Source organism: Antrostomus carolinensis, unplaced genomic scaffold, assembly GCF_000700745.2.
Source record: "Antrostomus carolinensis isolate BGI_N321 unplaced genomic scaffold, ASM70074v2 scaffold33391, whole genome shotgun sequence".
In the NCBI taxonomy this organism is placed as follows: Eukaryota; Metazoa; Chordata; class Aves; order Caprimulgiformes; family Caprimulgidae; genus Antrostomus; species Antrostomus carolinensis.
Genome location: NW_010292653.1, coordinates 8,526 through 22,053, shown reverse-complemented (window position 1 = coordinate 22,053; position 13,528 = coordinate 8,526). Strand labels below are relative to the sequence as shown.

The 13,528-nt window shown below is 44.3% G+C and overlaps 1 protein-coding gene across 2 annotated transcripts in view; it reads right to left on the bottom strand.

The window, feature by feature from the left end:
• PFDN1 (prefoldin subunit 1) overlaps nucleotides 1-13,528 on the bottom strand; it is a 33,081-nt gene that overhangs the window by 11,087 nt on the left and 8,466 nt on the right. For both annotated transcript variants that reach the window (XM_010177049.1, XM_010177050.1), the window contains exon 3: nucleotides 6,142-6,226. In XM_010177049.1, the coding sequence (XP_010175351.1) occupies nucleotides 6,142-6,226 (85 nt within the window). The remainder of the gene's footprint in view (nucleotides 1-6,141; nucleotides 6,227-13,528) is intronic.

Genomic DNA, 13,528 nt, shown 5'->3' with positions numbered 1-13,528 from the left:
GGGGGGGGCGGGGGACGGCAGAGAAAAAAGTAGAGCTCTGTCTACTCCCTTCTTCAAAACAAGCATCTCTGTGGAGGGAAGCCTGGTGCTGAGAACTGTGCCCATGCAGGCTGTGCTCTCTTCTCCTTCGGGAGTGCCTGCGGATGCTTCCCAGCTGACAGCAAGCTTAGGCAGCAGCTGGACCACCCATGTCCTCAAAAAGCAAGCAAAGCCTCCAGCTCTGCAGCCTGAACAGCAGGAGCACACCCTCAGTGAAGGCACGGGCTGGGCTGGGATGACAGAAGCCAACAAGAGCCAAGATGAAACACATTTCCCAGGAACTTCACTACGTCCAAACGTCCGTGCCCAGAAGAATCTGCTCTGACACCTGCAGCTAACTCAGATGCTCAAAGCCATGCAAGATGAAGGCTGTCGCCTGGTCCTCACAGGCAGCCTGATGAGGCTCTGCAGCTCACTTTCAAACCAATCTCCTTAATTTGTGGAGCTCCCACAGCTTCCTCCTAAAAGGTCCATGCAAGCCCAAATATTAATCCTACATGTTAAGTTCACTTCTCCCCACATCAAGTGCCCAGCCTACCTCTACAGCAAGCAGAGGGAGATCAGCTCTAGGAATGACTGACTCTCTGGAAGCATTTATTGTCTTTCTCTTCACTGCACAGAACATCTGGACTCCCGAGTCACAGATGGCCAGGGAGAATTAATGAAACTCCAAAGTGCGATTCAGGGGCAAGAGAAGAAGGAGAAGTCATCACGCTGAATTCCCAACACCAGATACTGTAAAGTTTGGGGGGAACAAGGGGAAACAAATAGCAAAAAAAACCCCGAAAACAAAACAAAACAAAACAAAAAAGCCCCCAAGCACCCCACAACACACCACCTTCTAGGACAAGCCAATTAAGAAAATAAAAATCAACCTACTTCCCAGCAATGCCCCAAACCTGCAAGTGATCTGTGCCAGACTGCAAATCATGACTGCAGCCAAGCCCCCAGGTTGCACAGATGGTTCTGGCTTGGCTCCTGTATGAACAACAGCAACAGAAGCACACCAGCTTTCCTGAGAGCACACCAGGCCATAAAACCAACAGGGCTGAAACCAAGCCAGGGACTGACCTCGTCTATGCACACACTTAGAAACAAGGGGCAGGTTCTGTGACATGTGTTTAAAATCATGTCCTCGGTACGTGCACGTATGCCAGCAATGGAATGAGAGGACGGCACACTCATCCAAAGTGAAATCTGCTCCAGGCTAAAGCACAGAGGGCTATTCTTGAGGCTTCCCCTCTCCAAAGCAAACAGGAGCAGGCCTTATTTTCCTCCGTTTATTTAAAAAGCCCACCACACATTCCTGGGCACTGGCCTATCCTGAGCCAACCATAGAATGAAAGCTTCTATGCTGCGAATCCCAGGAAGAAATTGGTCTAACTTGGGAACGCCTAACAATTGATACCTTCTGATGGTTGCTTAGTGGTCTGCAAAGCGCACCACAGATCTCAAGAGACCTGTTTTCACATCGTTAAAGCCACCCTCAGAATTGGCCTCCACGAGGGTTTCAGGGTAAAAACCAAAGGGACATCCAGAGAGCAGCTGCAGGAGCACATCACAGGCATGTGGCCACATCGGGCAGGTCCACTTGAGCCATACTTTCTTGGAGAACACCAGCTCCCAGGCTCCGGCACTTCCCCAGCCACACCTCACCTGCTTAAATCTGTGTTCCCACAGGGTATGAAAACACTGTTGTGCCAACCATCAGATTCAGCTAGAAGCGGGGCACCACCATTACACCTCAGGGCTGCAGCAAAGCCATTTTAAAGCTCCTAGAGAAAGAAGATTAAAGAAATGGAAGCCACAGCACAAACAAATCTATGTCCAGGCAGCACCGGGCAAGAAGTCTGTTGTTAACCTCCGAGGTCTGGTCACCATAAGGCACTGCACTGCAGTCACATTTTAACTTTACCAGGCAGAAGCACTGCAACACCACCAATGACCAAGGAGCACAGCAGAGTTTGAGAGCACAGCGTTCATTTCTCAACCATGAATGGGAGCAAGTAAATTTTCCATGTGGGAGAGGGCAATTGGACACAGCATTTTAGGGATCACATGAAGAATTTCTGAATTAGAAATCAAGCACTTAGGTATAGCTTTCCTGATTGTATTTTCTACTCCAGGCAGACAGAAAAGAAAACAACGAACCCTTTATCTCTGCAGCAGTAAACTTCCACTCTCCCATGTGTCCCTCCATATGAAAGAACTGCCTGGGAAACAAGCACAGCAGTGTTGTAATCGGAGTTTAAAAGTTAAATCCAACTGGACCAGAAAGTTGCAGGTTGCTTCTGCCCTTTTCACAAGGAGCTAAATTCAGTGGCACGCAGCAGACCGAGCTGCACAGCAGAGCCTCCCCCTTATTTGTTATTTTTAGCAATTTAGTCTGACAACGCCTGACAACTAAACATGCTGAATATAGCAGGAGAGAAGAGGACTGACTATCAGATGTTATCAGAGAAAACACAAAGCGATAATCACTTTCTCCACCCTTAATGAGGAACCAATTTTCCATGTCTTTATAACATCATAGAGTTTGTTCTTTTTAAAATGCCACATTTAAAAACAGAATCCATCTAGCCCTACAATGGAAATGGATAACATTTCCTGAAACAAAGCATTGTTCCACCCCTCACATATCATGTTTCCTTAAAAACAAGGGAAGAAAAACATTACTTGGTTTTTCTCCTAATACTGCACAAACATTGCTACGCTAAAAAGAGTCTGTGCTCATCCCTTTAGAATGCTTTCAAAATAGATTTAGCACATACCCCTTGTACTGTGAAACACAACAAGAATTTGATAATATCAGGACTGGAAAAATCCAATCGCTACTGCTAAGCAGGACGATTCCCATGCCAGCATGTGAGGGAGCCTGTGCCATCAATTGCTGCAAGATTCAAGCAGGTTTTTGTAAGCCACGCTCGCACAGCCTTTAAGCAGGCATGTGTATTTTGCCAGCAAGCCTGGGCAGTCTATTTGGATTCCAAGGGATTATACACAAGTTATGAAGTTAAGAATGCAACATATGTACATATATATATATATATATATATTCATGTTCATACCTTAGCTTTAACAAGAAGGGTAAAACTACCTCACTGCTTCTGCAGAGTAACTGGCAGGCTATGCATTTGCCCCCTCGTACACATCCCTACCCCTTTGGTGATTTCAGAATCCAGTTCCTCTCACTAAGCACACCCAACGTGTATTCCAGCCAAGCCTTATTTTCACAGCCCTGTACAAAGACAGGTCTGCTTGTCCTTGCTGCTTTGCCATGCAATAAGCAGCAGGAAGGACCAATCTAGCAGTATCACATCAATTTTGTGATGCTGCCTTGAAACAGGCAATGCACCACTTCAACAGTGGGAGAACCCAAGAGAGGGGAGTGCGGGAAAGAGAATAACTGCAATCGTGCATTGCAATGGACACTGTTAGAGGAGGGAGAAAAGAAGCTTTCAAACCAGACACAAAACCCCTCACTGTTTTCAAAGTTCACTCTGACAGCTGTGAATGTCAGGAAACCCAGCTCACATCTCTGAAGCAGGTTAAAGCCCAGCTCACATCTCTGAACCAGGTTAAAGCCCACATTTTCATAAAGTCAGCACTCAGGAGCTCTCCTTGCTACACAGCTGGATGGATTTACAGGAGGGCTCAGCAGTGAACTCAGCCCTATGTGCTATGCTCCTCTGCAAGCAGCACCAAGACAGTAATGAGAGCATTTCTCACATTCAGGCTTGTATCAAAAATACACATTTTGCACTACCTTGGCAATGGCACTGCAATAGCAATGCAGAATTGTCTCAAGCTCATGCTACACAAGTAACCAGATCAGCCACACCGTATGGATACTGGAGGATTACACTGACCAGCTTGATTCAACTGTGCAGAGTGAGAATTGTGAGTAAGGTATGAACAATGTAAAACATAAACCTAAGCTTTCAAGTCCTTCCAGTTTTAATAACGGATAGAGGGCAGTTTTAACCTATCTTGGCTTGGTATTTACTTTAAAATGATGCAGTGGAAGCACAAGGTCACAAAGTTTCACATTCTTTCCTGCTTCTGTCACCACTTGTTTTCAGGAGAGCAAAATCCCCTACTCCTGTGATAAGTGCTCTCTGACTTGGACTCAGGTATTTCCCCTGAAATCTCTGTTTCCAGCTCTTGTCAGTATAAGAGCTTGTCCTCTTCCAGGGGAATCCCAAGCCTAAGGAAAATCCTTTTCACAAAGCTGCCAGCTAGTTGGAAGCAGAGTAGTTAAAAGATGGACTTGAATGTCCACTTAACACAAACTGTTGAAAGTTTTGGCAATCTGAGCTCTACTATCCATGGTTAAAAAGAAAAAACAGTCCATGTGGCCACCACCTTTTGAGACAGTCCCTGTTGCTGGGAACTTCAATTCAGTGGCCATAACCATTCAAGCAACAGGGAGCTATGAAGCAGAAAAACATATTTGCAAAGCAGCCAGCTCTGAGGCTTTGTGTAAGAATGGTAAAGGTTATAGTTTGGGGGGAATTCCATCCATTCTGCTGAATTCAGCAACTGGAAAGTTCAAGAGGTAAGACCATTGCCCCCAGGAACAGGAAGAAACTGAAACACACAGCTGGAGGGCACAGTAGCCAAAGAGCTGACCGCAGCCTGACGGCAGTACGGGAGGGACCCAATGGGCAGTCTGTGAACAGAGGCTGTCAACCACACGCCAATCACTTCCCCGTCCAGATGTGCTGCTATGAAGTTCTCAAACCCCAGTTACAGGGCTGTCTTTGTGCAAAGTCACTGGCATCTGGGATGGCTCCAGAGTAGCCAGGATACAATCATTTTTATCATGTAACCATAAAAATGACTATGCCTTGTCTGCATTAACACTACCTTAAATATATAGCCTACCCACAGAGTACTTGTCTTCCCTGCGCAGAAGAAGTTCTCACAGCCAGAAACACAAAACTCCTTAGTATCTGGTACAGAAAACACTCCAGGCAACCCAGCATATGGTGCTGTGCTTGCCCTATTGCTCCACAGGCATGCTGAATTTTAAGAAGGAATTAAAAAAAATATAAACTCTACTTCTGCTTTAGTGTAAGTAGGAGACAATGGAGAACTGCACAGGTTTGAGTAGATTTTAACACTGACTTTCTATCCTTTTTGTCCGTACTTAGCTGGTTTCCACACCCACTTCCTCCAAAACACTAACAGATGTGATAAGCAGCTTGATACAATGCAGTCTTTGCTTTCTGTCATTCTCCAAAAACCAACAAACAGGGTTTAATATTAAATATATTTTAGGGGCATTAAGGAAAAAAAAAGAAATACACCAATGGCCTTGGAAAAGCACATTTTGAACATCTCCAAAGAACTGTAAGCTGTACATATAACCACAAGAAAATAGTCAAGATTCACTAGATAACTTGTTTGAACACTGGAACTTGCTCAGACACTACTTTATATTTCCTAGATATTCTTCTCTGCCTTGAATACTCCAACTAGATAAACACAAGAACACAGAAGTGCTCTGACCATATCGTCAAAACAAATTCCCATCTCCCCCTAGATCCGGTCTTCAACAGCAGCCACAAGTAGATGCCTAGGGCAGAGTGTAAGGACAGGGCAGGCGTATACAGTACTTCCTCCTCATACTTTCCCAGCCTCCAGACATTTTTAGTTCAGGGACTTCCTGAGCAGGATGCCATTTCTACATATTTGGTAATTCTCAATGGATTTCACTTCCATGAATTTGTGCAATTGTCCTGAGCCAGTGTAAACTTTTAATATCCACAGCTCTGGTAAAGTTTCACATCACCTATCTGCTGCAAATAACCACACAAACATCCTTTTGCTAGTTTTAAACTTTGCTCCTACTAATCTCATTTGAATCCCTCACCTTTCGTATCAGGACACAGAGTGAACAATCAATCCTACTGGGATTGTGGATCTAGGAAGGAAACCACGCTACATTAATTACTTGTAGGTTACTTGTAACAGGCACTATGTCTCACCTAGTTACAATCCTTCAGAATGAAAAGTACCAGATAAAAGCAAGGGATGTAGCAAACAGCATCTTATGGACCTTCAACGTTCTACTTTATTATCTTCCAAAAAACTTACCTCTAATTCCTTAATTTTCTCTTCGGCTATTCTCTGTTTTTCTAAGAGCTGATTATGAATCACTCCTTTAGACTGAAGAATAAACCTAGAAGTGAAAAAGAAGAGACAGATAACTGTTGGCTATGACCTCTGCAAAGTATTCACCCTCAACCCATGTGCTCTGACAGAGACAGAAGAAATTACTACAATAGCTCACACAAACCACTGGGCTGGCCTCACGGGCTTGCTCACTAATCTCACCTATGATCTGGAAAGAAGAAAATGGATGCACACAGGTCTTCCTCTATCATTCAGTGTCCTCGAACGATTTGGAAGCAGTTCTTGCACACAGCTAGCAAGGGGAGTCTGGCATCACATTCCCTTCAACAAGATCTAAAGCAGTTGATGGTATATAGCCAAGGAAGTCTCTCTTTCAACAGGTAAAAGCCATTCATTACCCTTTTAGTGCTCACAAGCTAAACAAACCTGCATAATAAAAACAAAGCTTTCTACAGAGAAAAGCTGAGAGAGTTGGGGTTGCTCAGCTTGGACAGGAGAAGACTTCAGGGAGACCTTACTGCAACCTTTCAATATAAAAAAGGGGCTTATAAGAAAGATGGAGAGAGACTTTTTACCAGGGCCTGTAGTGACAGGACAAGTGGCAACAGTTTTAAACTGCAAGAGGGCAGGGTTAGGTTGGACATAGGGAAGAAATGTTTTACAATGAGGGTAGTGAGACACTGGGACAGGTAGCCCAAAGAAGCTGTGGCTGCTCCACCCTTGGAAGTGTTCAAGGCCAGGATGGACAGCGCTTTGAGCAACCTGGTCTACTGGAAGATGCCCTGCCCATGGTCGGGGGTTGGACTGGATGGTCCGTGAAGGTCTCTTCCAACCCAAACCCTTCTGTGATTTGATGTTACAGAACCAGGTGCTTCCACCAGAAACATAGAGCCATGGCACACCTGCCTTTACCTGAGCTTTCACTGCTCCCACTGCTCAGGGCTTGGCTTTAACACTCACCCTCACTGACCTCCAAATTCCCATGCCTTTTGCATTCAGAGGGTTTTTCTGTGGGGTGGGATGTGGTTGTTTTTAACTGAAATTGCAGCCACTGGTTTCCACTTGTTCTAGTTTTAAATTGCCAAAGGGATCTAAAAGATGCACCCATAACATCTCTGTCACAGCAATCCTGCTTGCCAGCATGCAAAAATCTGCCTGACTTGCTCAGAAGAGCCTCTGAAGGAGCACCAGCATCCAAAGCATCTCTCTCCAGCATGTGGCACTGGCATCCTCTTTAGGTAAAGGACAACTAAGTTCAAATGAATTTTAGGAACCCTCCATAGTTGTTTTTCATCCTTCCAGACATAAAGAATGTACAAACCACAGATTCGCCCCTTCCCTACTTAGAAAGTCCCCCATGGGATTTAGAAGGAGCCTCCATGGGTCATACCAACGAGGTCAAGGTCTCCCTCCAGCACCAACTAGGGTCAATGTCTTCCTGCCAGGTGACAAGAGCTCATGCTCAAACAGTTAAAACGAGCAGCTTTAGACAGAGCAGAATCAGAGTGCATTCCCCGTCTGCTACAGAAAAATCTGAAATCAGTTTGTAGTGCCATCTCCCATGACAAATGACGTTATTAACGTGTTTGCTCAGGGCCTCGTAAACACAAACGTGGATCGGTCACTTGGCTTGAAACCCAGCACGCTCTGCATCAGCAGCACAACAGCCAAAAGGAAAATTACCTGCCATATGCATTCCTGAAATGCATGGGAGCAGGACTGCAGTTAATTATAACAGGTTTCCAATTAAACCTCTCTTCTACACTGCTATTACCAGCACTTGGCAATTGCTTCCTCCTGCTTCCCCCACTTCTCTCCCTTGTTCCGCTTCACATCTTTTCTACAGTAACGTCCAGTATATATTTTAGTTGCAATTTTCTCAAATCTCTCCTTGTTTCTTCCCAGTCTCAGCTCATGCTTATTACTGCTGTCATCTTTGTTCTATACCTGCTCCTGGTCTTTACAACACAGCTCACTCATATTCTTTGTCCCCTTAATCACCCGCTCTCCATGAGGTGCTCTCACAATCCACTTTCACACAGTGCTAATGTTTTCAGGTCTCAGCACACACCAGCGTGCTGAAATAAAATGTGGATTTTGCTCAGTCTTGTGAAAATCAAGTCCATGATCACCTTTCTAGGAAACAGAAGTTATTCACATTGTTATTAGATGCAGAGCTTGGATCCAGCCAGAGAAGAGCTACTTTTCAGGACCACCGCCAACGACATCATTCTGATGCTCTTACCTTGAGCCCGCAATACCAGAAGAAACAAACATTAGCCCTCACACACACACACACCTCTTGGAGATTTTGGGGTGAAGACTGAATTTTTGCCTTGCTTCTGCAGTTGCTGCCATTAGTGAAAAATCAAAGCTGCAACATGCCCCCAGTAAAAAAAGCCATCAGCCACAGCTTCCCTGAGCCTGTGTGTGCATATTGTTTCCTTAATTATTTCCTTTTTTTGTGGTGGCAGCAAAGAAGAACCAAATACCTTCTCATTTGCTTCCCCAAACTGTATAGCAAGATCAATCATTTTGGTTTCACTGATACCCCTGGTCTAAGAACCAAAGTTAAACACTGACACAGCTTGATCAATTTTCCCCAGGCTGCAGCTGGAAGGTCCCTGCTGGGCTGCAGGTGCTGAGCGATCCCAGCTGGCTGAGAACCACTATGAGCACTAAAAACTTTGAACAAACAAGTGGCTGACTTGACTTCTATTCTGCAAATGTCAACAGTAGTCATCGGGAAAAATATCCTCTCTCCCACCCTCCTGCAGTGCTCTGGCAGACATGTGACAGCAAATTAAAATTGGATGGCCCAAGTTAGCACTGATGAGACTTAACGCAGGCAGCTGCGCACAAATACAACCACCCCAATTTTATTTGCCATAAAACAGTGGGCTGGAACCTGTGTCCATTCACATGCTGGCTCAGAAGCAGATCAAATGTCCCTGACTTGGCCAGCAGCATCCTTCAGAAGGTCTTCACCAGCACCAACTTCAAGCCACTTATTTTAATTCCCTGCCACAAGACCATCAAGCCCTCAGCTTAAAGCACAGAGGTGCTACCACGTAAGCTGTCAAAGGCCAGGTTTTTGAAAGTTGAAGCTATAAATTCACATCCATAGTTCACTATTTAAATCTGTGGCTTCACTTTCCAACGTAAGAAGGACTCAAAAAACTCATCAGTGTTTTAGCTTCTAGCTTGGGATACACACATTATGGCAATCTTGGCCAAAGTTTTTACCTAAGGAAATAATGTGGTTTATAGCAGCATGTGGAAAAAGCAGAAGCTTGTTCTGTTCATTAAGTAAGAGGTGCTGCAGGGCACTTGTAACAAACCAGAGTTTAAATTCAATCTGGATTTCATTCTTCCAATTACCTTAAGTAAAACACCAACTTGATGATCTTTTTTTCTCACCAAGCTGGAGAAATAGGGCAGTGTCATTCTGCTGCCTGCTTTCAGTTAAATTATGGTTATTTTATTTGTGAATTTTTAAGCTCATGAAAATACCATGGGAGGTTCTGAGGACTTAGTTCTTCCCTGAGTGAGTTTGTGAAGAAGCCTTTCAAACACATGAACTTCATGTGCTACCTGGCAGTACACCACCAGCTGAGAACTGGCCCCCCAATACAGTCACTGCATCACAGAGCCGAAGAGCCACTTTCTGCTCCATGACGCTGAGCTTGGCAGATGACATCATTAACACCAGCCCCTTGGCACAGATCAGCACCCAAAAGCTACCTCCACCAAAACTCCAAGCTCTGAGAGTTTGTACGTTGAACTGAGATGGCTTTTAAGTATTGATAGTCCACAGAAGACAAGCAGCAAACCAAATTCTCTTCCAGAGAAGCAAGTTCACTCATGTCTGCCTTCTCTCAGTGAAGCGTCCCAGCACACACTAATAGATCTGTCAAACATGACACCTACACTATCAAACATGAAACAATGATTCAGAAAAATGTTCAGCACCACAATGGCAATTACAAAGCTTAGTAACAATCACTTCTTCACACAGGAACTTTTTCACTGTTGTTAAACACCACCAGAAATATCTGGGTCAGAACAAGTTCACCACATCTCAGCTGGCCACCCATTTCAAAGGGAATGGCTGGTAAAAACAGAGCAGGATTTGCCCTATGCTGGATACTTAGCAATTTTTCCAGTGCGTACAGATAAAGGTAAAAAAACAAAACAAAGAAAATTAGAAAAGAAAGCTACAGAGGAGTGGGGTCCTCAAGGACAGCAATGTTCAGCCAAACCTGGGCTGCCAACAAGAGCAGCTCTGTAACAGTGAAGTGTTTGCAAACTGGCTGTATCTACATGCTCCAGGCTCCCAGTGACTACTGGTTCTCAAGTGCAACACAAGGAACAAAAATAGAGCACAAGGGAACTGAAAGAGAAACCTCACTCTAAATATTCCCACTTGTTTCTATTTTCCTCCCTCTGCTAGCTCCACATCAGGGTTTTGGTTTCCCCAAGGCAGAGAAAGTGGTTTATCTATTCTCTCTGAGACTCACTGCTTGTTTCCTTCTACAAGAAAGGGTTTTCCTTCTTACCCCTTCCCAGCTGAAAATTTCTAGATATGGTGCCCCTTTATTCAGTGTTCAGCACTCCCCTATGCTCTGGCCAAAATGGTCTTCAGGCTCTAGTCAGGCTGGTCAGCAATGCTGTCAACTTCATTATCTGCCTGCTCTGTGTCTGACATGTACACACCCACAAAATGATGTTCGTTCAGTACAGAGTAAGTAATTCCATAACTCAGTCTGTTTGTACCAAAAATGTACTGTTTACTTGACTTTAAGACATAATATTAGATACTGAAAGATTCATCTCTTAATGAATGAGGTTATGGAGATGTTTGTTCAGCACATGCCACTCTTTATTATGACATACAAGTCATTAAAGTTATTAAAGGTGGAGCACCAGTGATGCTCTTAGTTCAGGTTTTCCATTAAGAACTTTATTTTCAGTTACTTGCAACTGCAACAACTGCAGCCTTTATGTCGGACACTTCGGGTGGCAGGCATCTGTCCCAGAGGTCACCACTCTTGTCTCTTCCTGTCCCGGTTAGGGAACATGGTTCAGGTGTTTCTCCTGCACGGCTTGTCGGTATGAGAGGCCGTTCGTATTTAAACCTGGGAGGGAAGGAGCCAGGCAGCAGGCCACGGAGCTCTCTCCTGCCAGTCTGCAAAGCAACTCTTCCCCCGTAGATCACTGCAAGAACCCGCGCAGGGTACCAGGGGAAGTCTTAGCTTTTCCCCTGCCCGATGCTGATATATATCCCTCTGCCTAAATTCAGAGAGACAATATTATAGGTAGGAATGCTCCAGTACTATTTTGCCAGAATAATGATGAATGACAGACCTAAAAGTCCATTCAGCCTGGCTTCCAGCTCACAAAGGGTCATTGTAACTTCAGCTTTATGGTTCTCATTGCATTTGGGAAACTCACAGAATCCCAGTACTGCGTGGATTGGAAAAGCCCTTTCAGATCATCAAGCCCAATCATTAACCCAACACTGACAAGTCCCCGACTAACCCATGTCCCTCAGCACTATGTCTACACGACTCTTCAATCCCTCCAGGGATGGGGACTCCACCACTGCCCTGGGCAAACCCTGCCAATGCCTGAGAGCCCTTTCAGCAAAGAAATTCTTCCTCACATCCAATCTCAACTGCCCTTGGTGCAACCTGAGGCCATTTCCTCTTGTCCTGTCACTTGGTCCTTGGTTGAACAGACCCACCTCCACCTCTCTACACCCTCCTTTCAGGTAGTTGTAGAGAGCAAGAAGGATGTTAACTATTTAAGTTAAGATACTGAAAAGAAAACTAACAACTTTGTTCAAAGCCATAACATTATTTTAACACATTTATCTTACTTCTAAAAAAACAAGCATGCTGTGCTATAACTCAACACAGTCATTTACATGGAATATCCTGCTCCTTGAAACCAAGTGATTTCATTAGCCTACACCATGAGAAAAGTTAGGCTAAGCCCAGTCATGCCGTTATCTATTTAAAAACACTTTTTAATTCTGAACTTGCACTGGTGTTCAGGTTTTGAGCACACTCACTAGGGGATTAGTGCATTTTAAGTGCTGTTCAAAGCCAGTGGAAGAGCAGCTTCCGACAAGCTGATCCCAAGCAATCTAGCCTGATTGAACAAGAGCTGGCTGGGCATAATGGCAAGCACCCAGTAGTCCCCTTCCACTCTCCTAGAGTCTGCTTATGCTTCTGTAAATGATTCCCTAAGGAGTTCATAACAGGCACTTGCTTATACCCCAGCAAATTCCAGTTTTAGTCATCCTAGATGAACTACCCAGTTCCAAACAAGACAAGTAAGCAATATTAAAAAAAGGAAAATCATGACTAAATACAGTTTGTGCTGCCACCCTTCATGTCTAAGGATTTCACATTTTTTCAGTCTCATTTTGAATTTCCCATTCAACAGATCATATGCCTTAACTTGAATTTGTGCAGAAACAGATGGAGTTGGAACAGATGAGTTGAAGCTCTTCCTATGTTTGCTTTTATTTTAGTGGTCAGTCATCTCATTGGGTCACTCTCAATATGGCTAAACCTAACTATTTCCCCCCACCAAAGCAGCACATACCTTAAAGCAAAACAAATCCTGCAGCTTATATTGTGAGGATTATATAGGAATACATTCCTGGAGCAGCAGTTTATAGTTCACATGTCATTTTACTACTGCACTCAGAGAGGTAGACATGCACCAGGAGCTGTTTGGAAAGCAGACATGGGCTGAAGCACGCTGGCAGCATCTCCGGTGGGCAGCAGAAACTGTGCAAGCTCAGCCTGACAGCACTGGAACACACACAGATACCAGGATTAGTGGCACTGGAAGCAGTCCAAACCAAGTCTTATGTAGACCAAAACAAGGGCAACTTTTACCCAGATGGTAAGCCATAAACCTATTTACTTTAAGGAGCTAAAGGAAGAGAACAAGAAGTGACACACTGTTTGCTTCCTCAAATCTCTCTCCAGACTGGCCCAACACATCCTTCCCGCCCTGCCAAGGGGCAATGGGGTTGGTTCTGTACTTCAGGCCATGTTTACATTGAGTTTTCACTTTTTTGGGGGGATCTGTCAATAGCTACATATTGCATTACCTCAAGCCAAGATAGTAACACAGCTTGCAAACAGCAGTTTCTGCATTGCCAGACACTTAACTAGATGGTAGATTTATACCATTGTTCATGCTTGGTTCTTTAAAAAAAGAAAGCAGGAATATACCATTAAGTGTGTATTAAATATAGTACAACCCAAAAGAATAAAATAGTACTGTGGTCTGCTTTTAAAGGACATCATCAATTCTTTTTGAAGGC